We start from the raw sequence: 23445 nt of genomic DNA, 5'->3' as shown, positions 1-23445 counted from the left end.
AAAAAGTACTCTAAACGATACTTTAAAAAGTCCTCTAAATTTTTTTTAATATCCAAAAAATATCCCAAAATATATTTTAAAAACTATACTACTCTTAAATATTTTAAAATATTTTCTAAAAATATTTTAAAATATACTCTAAAAACTCTGCTACAGTAAAATTTTTCAATAACACTCCAAAAAATAGTTACCATATAGGCGCTTTTTTTTTCTTTAAATGTATTTTAGCAAAAAAATGGTAGGATTTAAGAAGCAAGAAAGGGGAAAGGGAAAAAAGGATATGAACCCAAAATTTCTAAGGTTTGGAGTTTTCACTGTAATTATTAGAAGTTCTTTTCAAGTTTTATTGAAACATATAAATAATACATATGAAGAAAGTTAAGTATCAACAAAGAAGGAGGGATGGTACCTAGAAAGAGAGTGTAAATGAGAGTTTTCGAATTCAAAACCTCTCACTTATATTAAAAAAATTAAGTATCAACAATAAAATGAAATGTCCTTTTTTTTATATTTTAGCAGGAGAAATGTGGGATTTAAATAGCGAAGAGGGAGAAGGGAGATTTCAACCCAAATTCTATAAGTCAATATTTCATATATAATCTAAAATTTCAATATTTCACAAATTAATATTTTAAAGGTTAACTACTTTACATAATTAAGCAACCACATAGGATAGTATAATGGCAATTCCTTTCTTGAAGAACACATAATTAACTACTCAGTTAGCTTGTACACAATTTTAAATTTACACTCAAATTATACAAATTTACACAAAAAAAATTGTAAGAATTATACGAGCCGATTTGAACTGGACAAAAAAAAAAAAATTGTGAGGTCCGTGATAGGAAAAGCAAGCATTTGCGTCTGTTCACTCAGTGCTTACCTTCATATCCTCCAAAACAAAAAAAAAAAAAACCTACTACTAATGAGTTAATTATTAGCAATAATATTATTATTTATTAGGAGCCGGACTCTAACATGGAGCTGCCAACTTTCTCTTTCCAAGATGCATGTATTATACACAGAAAGTGAGGGGAAAGTTTGGCGGAGTAAAAGTGAGGAACAAGCAGACAGATCACACATGCATGTATAGACTCAATCGAGGACCCAATCAACCTTAAATTAAAGGGTTGCCATTATTCTTATTCCCTTTTATGCAAGTAGTGTATAAAAGCTGCTCCTACCTTAACACATATGCGTCTATAGGTAGAGGCTTGGTGAAAAGCAAAGGCTATGCCCTTACAACTCATGAAGATGATGGCTATGTATGGTGGGGCTTTGAAGTTGTAAAAGCAAAAGCCCATCAAATGATGGAGAATGCGTGCGTCATGTGCATGAAACTGGAAATCTGGAAGCATGAGATTTGAGTGAGAGCTTACAGCTTAGTGAGCGAAATCCCATTAATACGGGGTCGTGTCAATGGACCATCAAATGGGGACCAAATAAATCGATACTAAGCTACCTAGAGAATGAATATCATTATCAACACTAATGGTAATAGGCTCATAAATACATTTTTGTTCATCTTTCTTTTAGATACAAGTTATAGGTTTGCTTGTATCCCTTTCTTAAAAGTCCAAATTTATAGTTTTAAGGGGGGGAAAAATGAATCGAGAAAGGTTCTAATGTATGGAATACCCTAAAAGAGTTGTTGTACAAGAGAAAGAAAATCAAATTTTATTTTCATTCGAATTTTTCCAATTTGTCGTTAAATGTTTTCTACAGGGGCTTAATTAAGGGATTAAATTAGTAAGATAAGGGATCAAATTGACTAATACCCCATACATAAGGGACCAAAAAGATCGTTTCCCATCTTTCTTTTGGATACAAATTGTAGTAGGGGTTTTTATCCCTTTTCTTCTTTGATGAATAGAATTTGTAGTTTATGGGAGAAAACATGACTCAATAAAATTCCTAATAACCCAAAAGAATTCTTTTAAAAGAGAAAGAAAATTGACTTCGGTTTCATAAGGAAAAGTAACCATGATTTAAAAAAAAAACCCAAATCAATTGTTATTTTTCATTTATATATATATATATATATATATATATATGCGTGCGTGTAGACATGCACACATATATGATTTTGTGTTTAGATTGCAGATTTTCAAAGAAAAATTATTACGTTTTCCGTGAACACATTTTTCAAATACTTTTTTACCTCACATATATCAAATCGCTACAGTAATTCTTCAACAAAAAGTTCAGAAAAAAGCAATCCAAACAAAGCTGGGCTGAAAAATTCATGAGCTACTCCCAGTCTCTTAATGATTCAGTTCGGTTGGGATATGATGAGAGTGGTAAAGCTACTACTGACTAGTCAAGTTTATGAATCACATGCAAACTCACAGACTTGTGCTTCTCATCAGAAGATCTCCTTAATGCTAAAAAGATAATCAAGATTCTGTCCGTGTCAGACGAGAAGTTCCCAATATATTTCTCACTGATTCAGGAGGATCTATTTCCACTTCAATATTGTGAAGTTGAAGCCTAAATTGTTTGCCTCACAGGTCAAATACTACAATGACTTCCAATAGACCCAATACTCTGATCTCTATTTTTTTTTTCTCAATAAGAAATAGTGAGCAACATTTTTGAGCATACAGGTGGAGATATATAATTCCCTATACAAAGAAATTAAATAGGCCCAAACCCAAAGTGACAAAATTGAACTTGAATGTGAGAACTGTTGGTCTCAAAATTTCATCTTGATCTCTCGCAACCGGTAGCCTATGAACTTGAATATGTAGTCGGTAGTTTGATTACTGGTGACTAAATCAAAGCTTTAACCAAAACATAGAGAAATGGTTTCCCTTGTTGGGCCGCATGCTACATCTGTCCGTGAACTAAATTTAAGTTTCTGCAAGCCCAACCTCCCGGACGTTTCTCCACGCTTGCCAGTCCGGCATACTCAAGGCAACACTTCGCTCCTTCCGTAAACGAAGCCCAATCATCTTTTGAGGCCCATAAGGAAGACACCAGCACAACCTCTCCTCACTAGCAAGTTGAAATTTTCCTCAGCACTCAAGGCCGAAGTTATAAAATAAAATTAAAAAAAAACGAGTTTAACGTACTTGTGACGATTTTTCCTTCGAAAGAAGAGAGAGAAAGCTGGTAGTAATTAGAGTCCACCTGCTGCTCTCTAATTTGTACAATGTAGAATCATTGAAGAATAACCTGCGGCTCTATCCAGCTGCAGAAATAATTTTGACTGGGTGGTCCACTCTCCAGGGACTGGCCAAACGTTTGGTAAGGCCAGCCCACAGCTGCCTGCCACGTATCTTCTTCTTTTTTTATAATCAGACGCCAACAGCAGCTAGTTTAACCTATTTCTACTTCTGCTCTAACCTACGTTGGGAGGGAAGGCAGATACCCAACATAGTTTAGAGAAACCGATTGATCATACGAATATACCATGCACCGTTATAGATTTAGAAGAAACTATGTATAGTAGTATATTAATAAAAAATAAGATTTGAATTCTTAATCTTTCATCCTTTATTAAGATTTAAAGTCTTTGGTGATGACGAGCCGTACAAAGGACCGTTGGTTGCTTGCCACATATCTATATGTGCCAAAATACGGATGATTGAACCCATTGTCATTTTACAGATGTCATTTTTGCCATGTTACGTAGATTTAGACCTTCATAATGTACAACCATGATTTTCTTGGCTTCTTCTGTCCGTACCCCAACATTTTTCGGCATGGTTTCTTGTTATTTGGATTTTTAGGATCGGCCTTGTTAAAATCTGGATTCATTATTTGAAATTGTATAGCTAACAAGTGATCATTTCTATCGATTGATTACAAAAAAGGTGATTAAAAATTGTGAAAAATGCTAGACTTTCTATAAGCAATTGTCAAAATAAAATGAAAAGAGCAAATAGACAAGGTACAAGTGAGTTAATATTTTTTATGTCAAACATGAGTACTATATGGAAAGAAGCTAGGGAAACAACATGACTTTTTAAATAGGTGAAAGCAAGGTTCTTAAAATGGTTGTGATTTGCGAAAAGATAAAGCTTCAACAGGTGAAAGCAAGATTCTCATTTGCCCATGAAAGCAGTAATTTTGGAAGAGGGAGGATAGGATATCTGATATGATATGATATGGATATGGATATGGATGATTGCGCCATTAATAAAAGAATACTCAAGAAAAGTAAAACAATCTTTAAGTAAAATATCTGGTTTATACAGTATGATATATGGGGTTAGCCCAAGGACAAAAGAAAATTACAATAATGGAGACAACTCTTTGGAAGTGTAATTCAATAAAACAATTCAAATGAAATGGAAGTATGGAACAATCTTTTTTTTTTTTTTTTTTGCTTTTTTGTGAAGGAGTATGGAACAATCTTCAACAGGGGATGTTTAGTTAATCAATTTTTCCTGCCTAACCTCTAAACCAGCATCTTATTAGTAATACGCAGAATGAAAAAATATAAATCTAGTTTGTGAAGACTTGGCCTTTGTGGTAGGAGCAATGCTCGTGTTCTTTTGCTAGTTGAAGGGCCGTTGGCAGAAAATTTTATATAACCACCTTCAGCGTGAAGGTTTTGGAATAGAATGAGTCTCATCTTCCTCTAAACTTTTATCAAATCACTGGGAGTTTTCCAACATCTCAGCGTCTTTAAATCTTAATCATTATGGGGTTTTTAATCCAATTTGAATAAGGAAAGTTTTCCATACACTCTTTTGGTTACTAAGAAAAATATTGAGAAAGTATAGAAAGTTAGTGACTAGAGGTGGCAAAATGGGCGGATGGGCGGGATTTGCTTGGGTTTGAGATGGAACCGAGTCATATGAGTTTGGGTCCAACCTTACCCATATGTGTTTTGGGACTAATTTGGGCGGGATCACTTTGGGATGGGTTTAGATTGATTCCGCCCAATACCCAAATCTATTTTCTACATATTTTTTTCCCTTAATTCATTTTTTATATAATTTTAATATTTTTGATTTATTAATTTTTTTTTAGTTTTATTAAATAAACATGCAAGTGCTTTATACTCAGGATTCCCAACAAAAATTGGATTAACAAATAAAGGAAAAGATAGATATACAGCCATATTCCAACATCTATCAAGATGGCCAAGGTACTTAGAGTGTTGAATATATATTCTCGTCATTGTTCAAGGATGACAGGTTTAAACTGATTGAAATGTTGGAAATTCTTGTGGATAATGACTAGGAAGACTACTAGATTATATTTGCTGGTATGCCTATAAAAATTGTTAAAGATAATTTTTGAATCTAAGACTCCGTTTGGATTGGCTATTTTTTCAAAAAATAAGTTTTTCAAATACAATGTTACAGTAATATACAATAACTCAAAAAACATCCCATCCATATTAGTATATCAAATATTTCAAAAAAATTTTATAGTAAAATTTTTTCATATATACTATTACAATAAAATATTTCAAAAATACCCCCCAAAAAATAGCTAATCCAAACTGAGCCCTTGCTATTTGAGCCCAATGGGTACCCAAGTATTTCCCAAAATTTTCCATCAATTAATGGGTACAATTGGGATTTGTCCCATTTTAAACCCAATATCAAATTTCAATACCCATCCCGCCCAAAGCCCCTATGGGCATGGGTAACCCATTAGGACTTGGGACAAATTGCCACCTCTATTAGTGACAATTAGTAGTAGTTATTGAAATTTGTGTGGGTAACCAGCTATTTTCCTTCAAAATCATACAATTTTTTAAGGCACAAAATAGAGGAAAGTAGGAAAATGCCAAAAAAAATAAAAATTCAACATTCGTACCAACCAAAACATATAAAGATAAAAGGTAAGCCCACTTGGATTTTTTTAAAATTTTATAAAAAATGTATTATATGATTTGATGTACATAAGATAAAAAAAGTAATTCACAAAATAAATTCACAAAATGGGTAAAAATTTTTGAGGAAAAAGGCAATCTATGAGCAAGACTATCCTTCACTTTCCCACACTTTTCCCTTCAAACAAACGCTGCCTTAGTTTACCTTCTTCTTTTGTCGTTTCCAACAGCGGTTGGTAAGAAAAGAAACATGAAATCGCACCGTCCAAATCTATGTGCCTCTCTCTTTCTCTCTCGCAAGTATCGGACAAACTCAATCATCAGCCACGTGTCCCAATCCAAAACCATCTTTGATCAATTAGGCTGTCCGCTTGTCTACTTAAATAAAAGAAACAAATAACCAAAGCTGAAACTGTATTAAATCGTCTTTCTCCCTCACTCTCTTCTCACGCTCTCCTTCTCTCAAACTTTCATTTCCTCGGCGGTTTCTCTCCATTCTCCAAGTCCAAGTTAAGAGAGACCAAAAAAAAAAAAAAGCGGAGGCTTCAATTTCCTAACTTCGTAAATTTATCAAGCTTATCTTCATCGTTAATATTTCCGTTTCATCCTGATAGATATATTTATTTGTAGACATGTTTGTGAAGAAGCTTGTGGAGAAGGCTTCTTTCGTGAAGAAGGTAAGTTTTTGCTTCATTTCCTAATTTATATGCAAATTATCTGATATTTGGAGGATTTGACATTTTTCATTTGTAGAAACTGCAAAAAGTTTTAATAATAAAGGATATTTTGCTGGAGCTATTTTAGGCGAATTTGAATGCTAATTTTTGAACTTTAATCAGCATTCTGCAACTGCTAGTACAGTGATTTGAAACTTTCGTCTCTGCAAACTGCAAAATGACGTCGTTTCATAGTTTGGAGTGCCTATGTTGTTTTTTTATTTGTGTTACTCACTGGAGTAGTTTTCCATCAGAATGCTCTGTTTTCGAGGAGCTCGGAATCGTATGCTTGAGTTTGAATTCCGGTCATTCTGCTTCTCTGTTGATTTGTATGTTTAATTTTAATTATCATTATATATTTGTTGAATACTGAAACCAATAAAAGCTACGGTGTGATCACTCTTCGATAATTCTGAATTTTGTAATGAATTGTTTATTTAGAAGGTCCCAATACATTAGCTTGTTTGAACCGTAGTAGTACAAAAAAAGTGTAAAGTAGTTACTATAAAATGGTTTCAATATGCCTGAAATTGAGCTCTTCTGGACATTCCAGATCACGAATTATATATAGACTGAGAATCCGCTCATGATCTTGTTCATACTCGGTAGCTTTTTGGCTGGACCTATCATAACGTGTTTGTGGAAAAGAATCATCTTCATATTGAAGTTACCGATTCGGGATTAAATAGGTTTAAATTACTATAGATTTTTTTTTTTTGGGTACGATTTATTCAAGGCTTTGATCACATGACAGTGATGTGCGCATCCTATGACGGTGACAAGATATTAAGTATCTCATTAAAATACATAAATTGAACTGCAACTTTCAATGTGATTAACGAACACTTAGGTGTCCAGGATAATGATGGGCGTGAAAAAGCACAAACCACGAAAACAACCTGAGAATTGCGAATTTAGTTGTTTTAGTGCATTTTTTTTAATTTAGCAATTTGGGCAGTTAAAGTTAAAAGTATGTAGTCACGTAAAGACGTGTATTATCCATTTCGGTTAAGATAAAGGTTTGTGTGCCCGGTGCTGACTGTAAAGTTTACTAAATGAAATGTCATCACGACCTTTTGTTTTGATATGCGACACTAAGGCAAGATATAGAATTTACATTGTTTAATTTTTGGTGCCTTCTTCTTTTTTCAACTAATTTGCTCGCTTTATGGTGACAATCAATTGGTTGTATTATTTTTTGACCGTGTAAAGACGATTGGGAAGTTAAAAGTCGTTTACATCTTAATCTCTGCTACGTGTTACTTTTGAAGCTACTGGACTAGGATAATTATCCAAAGACATCCGGCCCCAATGTTTTTAACTTTTTTTTTTTTCACCCTCCCCCTCTCCTTTCCACATTTTAATCCTGAATTTGACAATAGAAAGCACCTTTAAAGTCCTACCTTAACCATTGGAATAAATGACCTCAACAATTCCACGTGTTTAACTTACTTGGCTTACCTTGGTTCCGTCTTAAAGTTTTTTGAGGCATACGTCCTTGTTTGTTTCCCCTTGACCGAAAGAACAAGGAGGAAATGAACAAGCATATATAATATTGTTTTTTTTATGCCGGATGTGATCAATTATTGGAGGTAAACATTGGGTCAAAGCTGTATTTGGCCGTTATTGACATCTCATGTTGACAACTTCTACATATGCTTGTCATTGTTGTTTAAGATGGGATTCTATGTGGGGAGGGGCCGGTAGATGGAGTGAAGCGGCAAAAGCATGGGATGCCGGTAATTATGAGTGATAAGAGTGATGCTATAGGGGAAGAGTTGTTTTCTTTTATGCGTTAATTTATCCCTGCATGTTATGTTAAAAGTGATTTCACCGTCAAATTGTTTCTTTCTCGTAGCCAAAAATCAGCAATAGGAGTTAGAATTTAAGCATGCACTTGCCCACTTAGCAGGGAGTGTGGGCAATTGTAAATAAAACAACTTGGAATAGTCGAAACCATAAGTTGGCCAACTGGGATAAAGTTAAGAAAAAACAAGAAAAAGAATTTTTGTGGTCAAGGTATTAAATATTCCAGATTACTATATGGGTCTTCATAAAGAGATCGTCGTAACTGTTTTTCTCTCTTTGGCTTCTACTTGCTTTCGTCTTCTTTTCCTTACTAACCCAATGCTTTTGGTGAGAATAAATGATTTTTTTTGGCCAACTGGGATAAAGTTGAGAAAAACCAAGAAAAAGAATTTTCGTGGTCAAGGCATTAAATATTCCATATTACTATACTTTCTTTCGTCCTCTTTTCCTTAGTAACCCAATGCTTTTGGTGAGAATGAATGATTTTTGTTTTTTTGGATCAAGTACACATGACAGCTGCACCAAGCTGAGAATAATAAATTTTATAGAGAAATCTTCCTTCGGTTCCGTGAGCATGTGATGGACGGTGGAAGAAATTAAAGCCACCAACGTGCAAATTGTATCCTAAGACCACCGGTATGTTTAAGAGGCTCCACAATCACCAATTCGGGTCTGCCGTGGTCCCCTTGTGCTGTTAAGCCCATACGCAAGACTCAAGACCCAGATGAACTAAGCCAACAGTTTCCTTAGGAATTATTGGATTAGTAAATGGTAATCCATTTAGTATGAAGTTTAGTCACGTGAGTCGTATGTAGAAGAAAGGCAAATACCGTGGCAACATATTCATTAAGAATACTAAGTGATGTCCAATTATTGGTGATATGTATGGAATATTATTGCTGCTGGTAATCACTCGAAATAGAAAAGGATAGCTGCCCCCCACTTAGGGGCACCAGGTATTTAGCCTTTAGCAAATCAATAGGAGCATGATTACATAGATAACTTTCGGATCTGCATGATATTGAATTGCAATTCTAGCAATCAAGCAAATTAACTTGGGAATTAATCTAGCATTTGATTTGAGGATGCTTTTCCGTATGACAATGCAAACTATGCAATTTCAAATTGAATGATGTATAAAGTAGGAACCTAAAAGTACGTTTTTTTTTTTACCACTTTCTATTTTGTATTCTCAATGATCCATTTTTTGGTCATGATGTTCAAGTACAAAAAAACTATTCTTGACAAATTCTGTAGATGCATATTTCTTGAATAGCATAATGGAACAATTAGCCACTATTTCTGGTAGTGCTAAAGTAGAGCAAAGGATTGATAATAAAAGTAATAATGGATGCTTTTGCATTTTGAATTTTAGGTTTTTCCTTTCTCTTTATAGTCTCGTTGTGATTGCATATGAATTTTGAGAAAGAAATTGTCATAATATATGCTATTGTGGTACCAGGTAGTAATTCTTTTTATTATTTGGTGAAGAATAAAAAGTTAGAGATCCATGAAATTCTCTATCATCTGACAGTTATGAATGTTTAGTATAGATGCCCAGTTCACTTTTGCCTAGTAGCGACTTCTAAGGTAGGAAATATACCAGTTATCTTGTTTTGATCTTTTTTATGCTTGTTGCAGCCTGGAGGGACAGATGGTTTGAAACCTGAAGATGTAGATCCCCGCTTGATTTTCCATTATGGCATCCCATCAGGAGCTAATTTGTTTGCTTACAATAATACTAAAAAGATTTTAGCTATTTCAGTTGGGTGAGTCTCTGTTACAATGATGAGATGAATCAATCATTTAGACCACTCATGGAAATTTAGCTTCTGTTCTTTCTACTTGACAGAATTTCACCGTCATGGTTCACCTGTGTTTCTCGAATGTGTCATTCATTTACTGACCGATTAAATCTACTAATGCTTTTACTTTTTAAACATTTTGAGTGTGAAAATACACAAATGCGTTTGATTTAGTACTATAATAAGTTTATGTGGGACAATGGATTTGCAGATTTCCGCATGATATTATCCTTGCAAACCTCGTTATTCTGAAGAGTTCATCTTTTCTTGTACTTGACATTTGATGTCCAGCATTAGGCTAGAAGATCCCAAATTGCACCATTAGCCCATTATAGTGATGCTTGACTTGTCACGTCTGAGTCTGTTACTAATTAAATCAATTGTCATAATATTTGCAGGGATGGTCGGATTAAATTATTTGGGAAAAATGGCAGCCAGGCCTTGTTGGAATCTCCTGAATTGTTGCCAAGCAAATTTCTGCAGGTAGTCCACCTATAGCGTGCTTTTCAGCTTTCATAATTTTTTCCGACTGTGGTGAGAGATATTGATCATTGACGTTGCTATTAGAACCATGAGTATGTATATCTATTGGCCCTCCAGCATGTGTTCTACTTCATGTGATAATTTACATGAACCGATCCTTTCCCCTGGTTTGGAAAGTGTTGCAACTTATTTTGACCTATATTTCTTGTCCTGCAGTTCATCGAGAACCAAGAAATCCTTGTAAACACAAATTCCAATAATCACATTGAGGCAAGTTGACCAATTTTGAGATCCTTTACAAGTTGTTTTGCTTTTGTCTGGTAAAGCTTTAAGAGATTATCAAGTCAGGAGAAACTTTGGTTCTGCTTGTAGGCTGTTTCTTTTCCTGTATTTCCTTTGTTGATAGTAACTTGCAATCTTTACTAGTTTAAGCAGTACGTAGTCTTTACTAGTTTAAGCACTATGTAGGTCTGGGATCTAGAAAAGAGGTGCTTGTCTTATATTCATGACTTCAAAAAGGAAATCACCTCTTGTACATCCATGTTTCATGCTCCATACATGTAAGTTATACAACGTTCGATGCAACTCAGTAGTTAATAGCATACCTTATCAATAGCTTAAGACTCTAGTTGATCTAAAGATTATAAAGTATATGGCAGGTATTTTGGAGATTCTGCTGGTAATGTTTCCGTTTTCAAGGTTAATCAAGAGACAACTATTATAGAGCAGATGAAGTACCATATACCACTCTCAGCATCCCACGGTGAGAGAATAACAGTTTCTTTGATATAGTACTACATACTTTTTTGTCTACTTTCTCAGATTTTTACAGTGTTATAGTCATATGTATACATATATTTTTTTTTTGGTTTTGTGGTTATGAATATTTGAGATTGGCCAGTGGAGGAAAAAGACTACCTGAGAGTGGGAAAACAAAGTAATCAACAATTAATTTAGTCGGCTACATAGAGGAATTAACAATACCTTGTAGTAAGAGAAGATGCAACAGCATCTATCATGCACAAATCCTGATGACTAACCTTCCTACAGGGAATTCAGGTCAAGTTCCTGCTGATATTGCCGTCATTCATATACTGCCTCAACCTACAGCGGAAAGTAAGAGGTACCATTTTGTTCGTTCAAATGCCGTAGCAAAGTAATTACTTACATGCATAAGGCAGCATCTAATCATAAAATTCAGAATAGAAAAAACAAAGAGAGTTAACATCATCCTTCACTGTGAGTGCTCTTTCCGCAATTATCGTTATCTGCATCCATTTGTATAATTCCTTTCTAAATTGTATATCAGGTAAGGTTATTTCACCAGAAACACAAGTAGCTGTAAGAAGTAGAATTTGATATGGAAATAGACAAACTGATTTACTTTACTCTTGGACTCTCATTATTTTGTCAACTTCTCTGTGGGCTTTTTTCCCCAACAATTTGATTTTGATGCAGGGTTCTTATCATTTATACTGATGGTTTTATGACATTATGGGACATCCAAGATAGCAAAGCCATTTTCACGGCTGGTGGGACAACATTGCAAGCAACATCCCATGAAACAAAGAAAGTGACTGCAGCAACTTGGGCTTGCCCATTTGGAAGCAAAGTAGTTGTGGGATACAGCAATGGAGAGATTTTCATGTGGAGTATTCCAGCTCCTTTGCACTCAAAAGTTGAACAAACAAAAGAGAAGGACCCTTATGCTCAAAATGGTCCACTTATTAAACTAAATCTTGGATACAAACTGGACAAAATACCTATTGCAAAGTTAAGGTGGGATCATGCAGATGGAAAAGCAAGTCGATTATATGTTATAGGAAGCTCTGACTATGCTTCAGCAAACTTGCTACAAGTAACATTTCCTTTTCTTTCATTTTTTTTTTCTTTTTTTTGGGGTATCCAATGTCCTTTCTGAAAATTGTGATTTCACAAGTTATTATAAGAGTCTTTGTCTTACTCATAAAGGTGTATACTTGAGTTTTCATTAATAGCAAATTTAAAGCACGGGGATGCTGCCATTGCGTGATCTTGAATATAGGATTTCTTCTTAAGTGCTCATGTTGTTACCAGTAAACAAAAATGTGACTTCCATTGTGACAGCAGGGAAGTCATGCAAAAACATTTTCAGTTCATCAGACTATTTAGCTTTCGAATTAATCTACTGCACTCTCAGTTGTCAATATGGGACAACACTAGTCAATGACAAGTCGTACTAATTTCAATATTTCTGTTGATTAAAAGCATAAATTTCTCCACACCTGTTGTGGAGGGTGCTTGTCAATATAATAGTAAGGCATCTTGTTATCCCAAAGTTAACTATGAGAGTCAGTGAACCATGTTGAACCCACAACTTTTGTTCTGAAGGATTCTCTAATTCTGGACTCATTTGATGATTATGTTAGCTCTCCTGTTAGTTGATTTTATTTAATTTTTGAACTAACTTGGTGCTAATCTGCAGGTAGTTCTACTCAATGATACTATTGAATCCCGTACAATCAAATTGGGGCTCCATACCCACGAATCTCCTATTGATCTGGAGATAGTATCGAGCTTTAATCCACAATGCAAGCAAAAGAACAACTCTCTCCTTTTGCTTGGAAAGTCAGGTCATATATACACCTATGACGATTACCTCATTGAAAGGTACCTATTACAGTGCCAATCCAAGTCCTCCCCATCACTTCCAAAGGAGATAAAGGTGAAATTGCCATTTGCTGATACAAGTATCACAGTCGCAAGATTCGTGCAAGATAACCCACATCTCCTATACTTGAAGGATCAGGTAGTGACTGAGTTATGTTACTTCTTTTTCTCCTCCTTGCTTAATTTTCAACAATTTGACTTCTTTGAAAATGTTTAGGACTATGATTCACTAGCAAAAGACATATTACCACTTTTTCCATTTGAGACAACACAAAAAGATGGAACGAGCTCAAACTCAACACAACCTAGGGGGCTTTCAAAGGCGAAGAACTTATATATAACTGGACATGACAATGGAGCCATAAGAATATGGGATGTTTCTTGCCCACTCATGCGTCCAATTCTATCAGTAACTCAGCAGGTAATTTCATACAGTATATGATACTTCTGCTTTCAGTTTAGATTCCTTCAAGAAGATAGTCAAGTGCCCCTCTTGTTTTCCTTTCCCCTTCTGGGGAAGCAGTAAGTTGATGGATCAGTTTGAGAAATAACCCTTAGTTGGCAGGAGGAGCCAAACCTCCGACATTCCTCACTTGTTCCCTCAACTATGAAGTGCTATTTGACAATTCCTGTTATGACAAAGAGTTTGTATCTCTTTATTCTATATGCCTTACAGAAGGGTGTGCCCTCCAAATTTCAATCATAGAAGAAGTTTTTCTACTAAACTTCAATGAATCATCATGTTTAACATCTGCAGATGGGCTTGACATGTAACTGCTGAGAACGTCGGACTGCTTTACTTTTTTCTTCTTTCAACATTATAATGTATTTCATCTCCTCTCTCCTCTAGCTTTTCTTAATTCCAAAGCGACTGATCATATGCAGAGTGAGGAAGATACTTCTCTAAGTGGTGTACCACTGACAGCACTGTATTGCACTAGTGATTTGCAGATCTTTGTTTCTGGCGATCAAGGTGGACTGGTAAAGTCTTTTTGTTCATGAAATTGACAAAAGAAAGATATCCACTTTTGTTTTCATGTTGATTCTAAGCTTTCATCATGCACTTTATGCAGATACGGATGTATAAATTTAAACCTGAGCTTTTTGCCCCAGAAACCAGTTTCTTGTCCCTGCAAGGTATTAGAGATGTTGCTGGGAATATTTTTAGCTGAATCTTTTGTCATGTCATACATTGTAGGTTTGAACTAGAGAAACCATTCTAATATACCTCAGTAGAAGAAAACATCAGTCTACACGTCCCAAACATTTACCACAAAGCAGCTTCCTTCACAATGGCCTAGGAGCCATTATGTCATCAAATCTAAGTTGCTTGTTAAAGATTCTAATTTGTAAATTGCATGCTGGAAAAAATTTCAACAGAAATGGCAAATTCTACCTAACAGTTTTTTTACTAGGCCCATGAGTTTATTTGATCCATAAGCTGTATATTTAGTCAAATTCGTCTTCATTCATGCTCACTCCAACTGTACTTGAGCTTCCAAAAATCACACATATCTTCTAACGATTTTGCATGTGCTCATTGCCAGGAGTTTCAAAGAAGGGAAGCGTCATCCAGAGTATTAAACTTCTGCAGGTTAATGGAGCTGTACTTTTCATAAACTCAAGCCAGAATGCTAAATATCTTGCAGTTGGGACAGATCAAGGATATGTATGCTTTCCTCTCCTATATTCAGATTATTGGCATCTAATTTTGAATATTTACATTGTTGTCTATAGTTCCTCAGAATTTATGAATGGATAAAGAGTATGGTTTACTTATTTTGTATGGTAAATGTGTGAGGAGGAGTTGCATGATGGATGATAACGGGGATAAGTTTGAGACTTTCTGACTTAGAATATGAACGGTGCACTGGACTTGGGTGTGCTAGTAACAGTGACCACCCTTTAGACAAATAACACTATCAGGAAGAATGTACTGTATACTTTTACTCATTTAATGCATAATGATTAGGAAAGATTTTGATTAATTCAGATATATTTTTGTCATTATTTTTTAACTATGTAAATGAAGATGCTAACTTTTCTTCTTTTTTTTTGGTTTTAACGTCTTATACAGGTTTGCCTGATTAATCTTGAGGGACCGACTTTGTTGTATGAGAGACATTTTGCAAGTGAACTCAGTACAGGAATAATCTCTTTGCAATCTGTAACTTGCAGCTTGCATGGTTTTGAAAAGAATGTTTTGGTTGCTGCAACTAAGGATTCTTCTGTGGTAGCACTCGAGACTGAATCAGGAAATACTCTCAACACTAACATGATACGTCCTAAGAAACCTTCTAGAGCTTTGTACATGCAGATTTTGGGTAATTTGTTATTAAGTTTTTTCTTTCTTTTGTTCCTGTTTTCCTTGAGATGTTGCTCAGCTCATGGCAGCATTTAAAATCAGTCAAGTTTTATCTCTTTCCTTCCCTGTGAAATCTTTACAGATGGACTGGAGGTATCTGGTAGGTGTCCTAACACATCAGAAAGAACAGAAACTATCAAGGGGAATTTTGACAGTCTACAATCAAAGCAACAAGTAGTGGTGGTTTGCTCTGAGAAAGCTGTTTATGTCTACTCCTTGGTTCACATTCTACAGGTTAGAAAACATGTCATCATTAGGTACATGTAACGCATGGAGAAGGTACTTGATCTGCTTTCCTCTGATCTTTGGCAAATGTTGTTTTTGTTTGTTTAGGGTATTAAGAAGGTGCACAATAAGAAGAAGTTCCATTCCTCTTCTTGTTGCTGGGCATCAATTCTTGAAAGTCCTGGTTCAGGGTTGATTCTTCTATTTTCGAGTGGAAAGATCGAGATCAGGTGTTTCTTCTTTCTAATTCTGCTCCATCAATTACTCTAGTTACATTAGTTGTGTACATGAATACCATCCTTGTTCCACAGTCAGTTGGCATAATGGCTATGAACTTTACCTGCAATATTGAATACTTGCAGTTGATTGAGAGAGGATGTATCAATTTTGCTGCTAGGATAAGTTATTTTGTTGCTCTAATTGTTACTTTTGGAAATAGTTGTACACGTATGAGAAGGAAAAGAGTGGTTTCTACTAAATTGCATATATGAATTTGTAATGTTTTCCAAGTTCTGATTGACATGTCTAGATCACGAAATACTTATGTACTTAAATTCAGATCCTTGCCAGAATTATCTCTTCTAAAGGAAACTTCTGTGAGAGGCGTCAGACCTTCAATTCCAAAGCAGAACTCAATTTCTAACACTTTAGTGTGCTTCTCAGTCAACGGTGACATGATTTTGGTATATTAATATCTCTAAGCTGCTTCAGTTGTTTGATATTCTATACCTCATTCAAGCTTATAACGCCACAATTTTGCAGGTGGAAGGTGATCAGGAAGCATTTTTTATCTCAGTATCACTCCAAAAGGATATCTACAGGTAAAAGGCATTACTGACTCCGGGAATGATTACTAATGCCTATTCTGTTCGCTTTAATCTAACCTCCACACTGTTAGAATATGGGAATGATTCCGTATGGCAGTAGGAGGAAGTACTTTCTGACCTCCCATGTATAAAATGTGGGGAAATCAAACAGGCTGATCTGTGGTGATTTTCCTTTGTGATGATCTCATCTGCTATCTAGGTTTCTGGATGATGCTTCCCAAGTCCATTCACATGACCTAACGGTTGTACAAGAATCCTCGCACATCATTCATAAAGAAAAGAAGAAGGTACACATTTTGAAACTACCTGAACTGCCCCAAGACTGTTAAGTGTAGAAACTGAACCACTGTCTGTCAAACTTGGAGCAACAGGGTTTATTCGGATCTGTTATTAAAGATATTAAGGGGACTAAAGCAAAGAGCGAGACAGATGTTGAAGTTGAAGATGCAAAAGAAAGTATTGAAGCATTGTCTACTATCTTCTCAGTTGCTAACTTTCTGGAAGAAGTAGATAGTGAAGAAAAGAGTGCGGGCAAAGATGACACTGATCTGGACATAGGTACTTCCTTTAAACTATTTTATTAATATGCCTCTTCTCAAGGAAAAAGCTAATTTGTACCAACACCAGCGGCTGTTGAATACATTAGTTCGACACTGGTGCTTTTGAGTTTATTTCTGCTGTGCCTTATTCACAATTTTGTCCTTTATGAACATCTAGTTTGCTCTTTGTTGTGTGCATGTTTTGTTACACTGAGTCATTAACGCAACCAACCATAATCACATGTTTTGCGCTTGAAAAGATGATATTGACATTGAAGATCCTGGTGAGAAGCAGAAAGGATATGGAGTAATGGCAGCTCTAAACAAACAGAATTTGGCAGATACGTTTCAGACATTTAAAGGTTAGTCTGCCTGTGATTTCAGGATGAACGTCTTTCTTTACTTGTTGCTTTTTTCTTAGTTTCATGCATTATGTCACGACTATAGTCATCTAGGATTGTAAGGACTTTTATTCCAAGATTGTAGCCTACAAGGTTAAAGTACATCTCACATCACTTCTGAGTGAATTCCCTTTTTAATCTGTCCAGTTTGCCATCCTATTGTTGTCGCAGATGAGTGTTAACTTTTGTATATATTTCTAGTAAGACAATGGCGTTCATTATCTTCAATTTGCAGGCAGATTTAAACATATGAAGGTAAAGACCGATAAAAAGTCAACAAATGAAGTGATGCAAGACGAGAAGGGTGATTCTGTTGACCAGATAAAGAAAAAGTATGGATACACATCCACTGGTGTAAGTATCCATAGTTAAAATATGCTGCTAAATAATGATGCTTGATAAACTTGTCATTGTCAGATACTTAGATTTTGGATGATAATGACAATGAAGAATACTAGAATCATGGGGCCTTCAACTGCTAATAAATCACAGATTTTTGTATAAGCTGAAATTTGATTTTCACCAAGGTGAAAATGATTGAAGAAAGTAGAAGAATTTTCTTGCCTTGGGACAATAAGCTGCATATAGCTATTTTCGAAGTACCAAAAAAGGTGCATCAAAACCTAAAACGTTCTCTTTCCTTCTTTCTGTGCAGGAACCGTGTGTTGCAACTGTTGCGAAAACAAAGCTGACTGAGAATTTGAAGAAGTTGCAGGTATTGTCTCACTGTCCCTCCTTTCAATATTCACACAGGCCTTTACTAGATTGTAGAGAGGATCAAATGAAGGCTGAGCTAGCCTGCGAGCCTTTCATGGTTAACCGATTCCTATGAAAAAGCAAAGAGACTATTGTTTAGTAATACAAGTTAGTTCTTACATAGACAGGCCTTAAGTTGCTTAAAATAGAAAATGGCATTCTCTATTTTCCGTTAATCTATCTCAAGAGAAAAACATTTCAATCGTAAAGATATCTAGTCTTTTCATTATAAATGTTGCACTAAAAGCACATTATAGTAAATAATTCTCGAGCTTTTGCAAATTGCTCAAATTCTTTAGTAATGGACTCTTCTCATAAATTCAGGTCGTTATATTTCCTTAAACATCAATATATCGAAATTGGTAGCATTACTTATATCACTAAATCTTCTCTTGCGGAATTCCTAAAACAGTCTCAGATGAGATATTCCTGACTATACCTTTCTGCCAAGAGAACCTTTAAAGGATCATCTTCCCTTATACCAAATAATTTTTAGATGATTTAGATTATGGAGAACTGTTGACAAATGAAGATATTACAAGCTTAGTTTCAATAGAATGGTTTGGTGCCAAAACAGGTCACCTTTAATCCCAACAATCTGAAACCTGTTTAACGCAAGCATCTAGGATTTAACCAGAAACTAAGACAAATTTGTTTTATCATGCAGGGGATAGGTTTGAAATCTTCCGAGATGCAGGACACCGCCAGATCGTTTTCCTCTATGGCCAAAGAAGTTTTGCGATTTACTGAAAATGACAAACGAAGTTGATCCTTTCTAATCATTTGGTAAATATATTTTACCAAAGTGTTGGATTATTTTTTCTATTTTCCAACCTTCCATTTGTTTTTCACTAGTTCTTTTGCTTGTACAGCCATTCTAATTTGTTAAAAACCCTGACCAAGGAGTGCGCTGCTTGTATTTGTTGAAATGGTTTACCTAGGTAGATTTTTGGGTCAATTGTATTTATATGCATTTTTTTCTACAGAAATGAATATCTTTTTCCTGTAAATTAATGAGGATTATATTTTTCTTTTTTACTTTCTAAAGGTTCACTGTTTTGTCACGTAAACTGAACTTTATTTGGACCATTTGGTCTACCCTGAAGAACCATACCAGCCAAAATACGCTAAATCCTCAAATTTCATTACTTCCCTTCTTTAGAATTGTTTTTTAACATCTCTCAGCTTTCATATGAACTCAAATCATTTCAAGCCCATGGGCACCTATTGTGGCTGTGGTATTGAAAATGAAATTGCTGGGCTCCAATGGGTTCCTTAATCAGTCAATCATCAAATAACGACATGCCAGGCATATATGTCAAAAGACATGCTGTACTGATGTAGTTTCTCGAATGGCGGGGTACCTCTTAAAGCAATCAAACTTTGTTCGGCTCCAATGCCAAATTACAGCTAGAACGCCAAAAAGCTATAGTTTTGGTGACGGTATGATGACAATTATGCTTAAAGAGAAAAGGCGATTTCAGGCCCAAGTGAGTGACACAAAGATACCAAAATAAATTATAGAAAAGGCAAGTCAAACTTGAAATCAAGTGCCAAATGAACAAAAAGCAAAAAGGAACGCTTTCTCACCTCTCCCATTTCTGATTCAAACTGACAAAGGCTTTCCTATACCCAAGCTTTCTAAAAGGTTTCTTAGCAGTAATAGTAAAACAGCAAGAAAAACAACAGCAGAAACTAGTTACACTCCCTCAAAAAGAGAGAAGGATACTTGAACTAGTAATTCCAATCTCCACCAACACACCAGAAAGTTGCTCTCCGAGTCAAACTACTACACGGAGTAGAAGTACAAAGAAAAGCATCCGCATACTTTTACGAAAACTTGGCAGTTGCTGATACTTCCATTTTTCCAATACTTTACAAAAATAGATACCAGTTTGATCTTACATAAAGCTTTTCTAAGAAGAAGATAGTATGCAAGGCAATAAAAACTGAATGAACCTCAATTAATTACTACAGAATCACATCTGAAAAATTTTATAAAAATTTTCCCAGGACAACAGTTGGCTTATGCATTTTCAGCAACCACATACATGGCTATCTCAAACAAAAGACCCTCGAGGCAGGAAGCACATTGGAAGAGTATCCAGCACACAATATGGTTTATGCATTTAATGCAGATGGAATAATTTAAGGCATAAAATTGCTTTATCAGCTAAGTGAATGCTTCTGTCATACTCCACACAAAGAAATAATTCCAAAACAAAAGAAGCAGCTAAAGAAAATATCTTCAAAATTTTAAGTGTGTACTGGCAGTATGAGTACCGTAATGTCAAGACATCTACAGCTTAGGTAGCAAGTCTGTCAGATGGGAATAGATCTGCTCTTTCATGGCATCTCTGTTATTTTTACTCAACGTAAAAACAGTAGCACCAGGTTCATTTCTCAACCTTGCAACTGTAAATTTACAGACAGCATAGTTATGCTTCAATAACAAAGAGATGCATTAATCAATTTAGTTCTGGCCAAAAAGTGCTACTATTTCTTTCCCACCTTTTTAATTTTTTAAGATGAAAGATGGAAAGACTCGTCTTACGGTTTTACAGATTCTAAGCCCATTCAATATGCCTATTAGGTTTATCATCTGAAGAAAAATAGCACCAATATTTGGGCTTCAAGTATGATTAAAATCAATAGATAATTGATTCCAGCAATGAGCTCCAAATAGGTGGTGCATGCAACTATAGTAAAATAGTTAGAGGTCCACAAACACAAACCTCCAGGTATATCTCTGCCAGATTTTGGTATGGGAATAGAAGCCAAGAGTGGAATATTTGACTGCAGGACTCTTAGTACAGCAGGAAAGAAAAAGGAACTGCACAGCTCCATCTTACCAACTTCATCAATGATAAAAAGTTCAGTATCTTCCTTGACCTATGAAACAAAAATCATCGTCATAAAAATTCCATCAATTAGTAAACAGAGTTTTTTAGAATGCAAGCAAACTTAACAAATGAATCAAACCTAAAGATCTAATGAAAAAATAAATACAAGTTTAAATCTGGATTTGACAGTTATTTAAGCCACCTGCAACTCTGGCAACGCTAGTGATTCAAAGGAAGCCACATCTACTCTGTACCTCCCTACGGTAGGCCATCTAAGAGACTCAGCGCTGCCATGGAAAAATAAGGACAAAAGAATGCCAAAAAAAATTCAAATCACCATTACCACCCACTCCACGTCAGAAACATGACAACATTCCAAAAGACAAAGCAGGAAAACAAATGGCTTGATCATCTAACCAAAGACAGCTAATTCAAAAGAAAATGCGGAACAGAGTTGAAAATGACAAAGCCAAACTGCAGATCCATCTAATGCCAGAGTCAGTCAAAAGATATAACTAGAGAAACAATCTTCAGTAACCTATCAGGTTCTCTACCATTCTTCCCTTGAATCCACTTTAAGAAGATTGGAAGTCAGCATTACTTCACTACTTAAAAATTCGCGAACATTGGACAAAGTCTCAAACCACAACCAAAGAGCCACAGAGAGAAAGAAACAGTGAAATTAACAGCCGCATCACTTGAATGTTTCCAAAACTTACTAAACATGTCTTGTTTGAGCAAACACAATACAATTCTCAATCACCTGCACACACCTCTTCATAGGAATAAACAACAAATTCTCAGCCAAAATCAGAAGAAATAGAAGAAGGAGCTAAACAAGGTCACCTACTCAATTTAAATTTCTAAATTTAACAAAAACTTCGAGCTAATAAGAATTTAAAACAATATTCATGCTAATACAGAAGTAATGAAGTATCTTACACTAATTTTATCCAGAAGCTCGCATTACTTATTCAAAGAATTCAACTAATCGAGCATAACAATTGATGCAGACAAAACAAAAACATAGCAATGAGCCTGATCAACTGCTTCTCTCCACTTCAGAGAAAAAATCAAATATGACATACGGTTCATCTCAAACAATGACGAGAAAATGTCACGGTAACTAAGCAGTAAAAACAAAAACGAGAAAAAAAAATGACGAAATAATACCTGGAGATTTTGTTGGAAGCGAGAGGACCAGTACGTCCATCGACTGTCACCACTTCAAAGCCTACTCTCTCACTTCCTTCTCTTATTTCACCTTTTTTCAATTCAAATATTCATTTCGACTAGGTTTTTCAAATGCTACGTTTTTCCCTCGAAATAAGAATAAGAAATATAGATAGAGAAAGAGCGCTTACGAGTATAGAAACCTTGAACCTTCAAGTTTGGGTAAGCAGTTTTTAGGCTTTCCAACACTCGAATTATGAGTGTCGTCTTCCCTACGCCCTGCGGACAAAAATTCACCAATTATTCAACATCATAAAACTTATCTAGAAAAAAAAAAAAAAAGCATTGAGAGCTTTGGAAATGAGTATAAACTACCGGAGGACCGGTAACGAGAAAACATTTCGCCGGAGCAGCCGCTGCCATATCTCCTCTTCTCCTCCGACGCTGCCTCACTACTCTCTTTCTTCCTCTTCGCTCTCGCAGGTTTTTAAAACTCTCTCACTCTACTTTTTGAAGCGAAATTTAGACCAACGACGTAGTTTTGGCGCTCTTTTCGAATACTCGAGCCTAGTTGCTAGCTGGGTGCGGACTTTATACATATTGTGGGCTAGAGTTTTGGCTCGAGAAGTTTCAAGTGTGATCAACTTAATTAACGAAAATCTTTTCCAAAAAAAATTAATTAACTAAACTCGGTCGAAATGAATATTGTATGGGAGTATATGTAAACTCATAGTACTTTAATTTGATGATAAGTGCTAGTATAACTTTTTATTGTGAAACATAACTTATTAATGCACCAAAGAATAAGAGATTTTGTTTTTTTTTTATCAACAGGGAGTTTTAAATCAAATAACTCCTCACACTTTACGACTCAATCTAACCCTTTTCCAGAAAACACATGATAGATATATTGCTAAGAAAAATCTAATTTGAAGATGAGACTAATTAGTAAAACGGCTGTTTTCTCTCTGTTTCTTGACTAAGAAAAGTGAAAATAATTATGGTGAAAAGAAGCTTCGTGGGATATGGGAAAGATGCCACTTATACAAGTGCACGG

At 35.3% G+C, this 23445-nt stretch overlaps 2 protein-coding genes across 11 annotated transcripts; one reads left to right on the top strand and one right to left on the bottom strand.

Annotated features, from left to right (window-relative positions):
* Positions 1-6222: 6222 nt before the first annotated feature.
* Positions 6223-19410, top strand: LOC113702140 (uncharacterized). Of its 6 annotated transcripts, XM_027223158.2 has the most exons (25): positions 6225-6474; positions 9964-10091; positions 10526-10610; positions 10827-10880; positions 11079-11170; positions 11270-11373; positions 11661-11733; positions 12069-12468; positions 13075-13398; positions 13477-13680; positions 14145-14240; positions 14333-14396; positions 14807-14928; positions 15337-15583; positions 15707-15858; positions 15958-16079; positions 16409-16532; positions 16612-16670; positions 16876-16963; positions 17048-17234; positions 17476-17577; positions 17852-17970; positions 18272-18331; positions 19040-19158; positions 19245-19410. In XM_027223158.2, exons 1-24 carry the CDS (start codon positions 6430-6432, stop codon positions 19139-19141), a joined length of 3153 nt encoding a protein of 1050 aa, XP_027078959.1. In that variant the 5' UTR covers positions 6225-6429; the 3' UTR covers positions 19142-19158; positions 19245-19410. The 6 variants fall into 6 exon arrangements, with proteins under 6 accessions (XP_071915681.1, XP_027078959.1, XP_027078958.1 ...); XM_072059580.1 differs by lacking the exon at positions 19245-19410 and having other exon boundaries at positions 6223-6306; positions 6428-6474; positions 18272-19125; XM_027223157.2 differs by having other exon boundaries at positions 19040-19410.
* Positions 11375-23004, bottom strand: LOC113702142 (uncharacterized). Of its 5 annotated transcripts, XR_011818408.1 has the most exons (9): positions 22764-22991; positions 22580-22667; positions 22389-22479; positions 21418-21502; positions 21108-21264; positions 20656-20787; positions 18181-18442; positions 11651-11714; positions 11375-11528 (listed from the first exon to the last, which is right to left on the bottom strand). XR_011818408.1 is itself a non-coding variant. In XM_027223163.2 (7 exons), the coding sequence occupies exons 1-6, from the start codon at positions 22809-22811 to the stop codon at positions 20672-20674; spliced, it is 585 nt and encodes a 194-aa protein (XP_027078964.1). In that variant the 5' UTR covers positions 22812-22994; the 3' UTR covers positions 11536-11714; positions 20656-20671. The 5 variants fall into 5 exon arrangements, 3 of the variants coding, with proteins under 3 accessions (XP_027078964.1, XP_027078965.1, XP_071915684.1); XR_003451066.2 differs by lacking the exon at positions 18181-18442 and having other exon boundaries at positions 22764-22994; XM_027223163.2 differs by lacking the exons at positions 11375-11528; positions 18181-18442 and having other exon boundaries at positions 11536-11714; positions 22764-22994.
* Positions 23005-23445: the final 441 nt, after the last annotated feature.

The sequence above is a fragment of the Coffea arabica genome, chromosome 7e (assembly GCF_036785885.1).
Source record: "Coffea arabica cultivar ET-39 chromosome 7e, Coffea Arabica ET-39 HiFi, whole genome shotgun sequence".
Lineage (NCBI taxonomy): Eukaryota > Viridiplantae > Streptophyta > Magnoliopsida > Gentianales > Rubiaceae > Coffea > Coffea arabica.
Note: the sequence above shows the minus strand (reverse complement) of the source record. Positions and strands in the feature narration are given on the sequence as shown.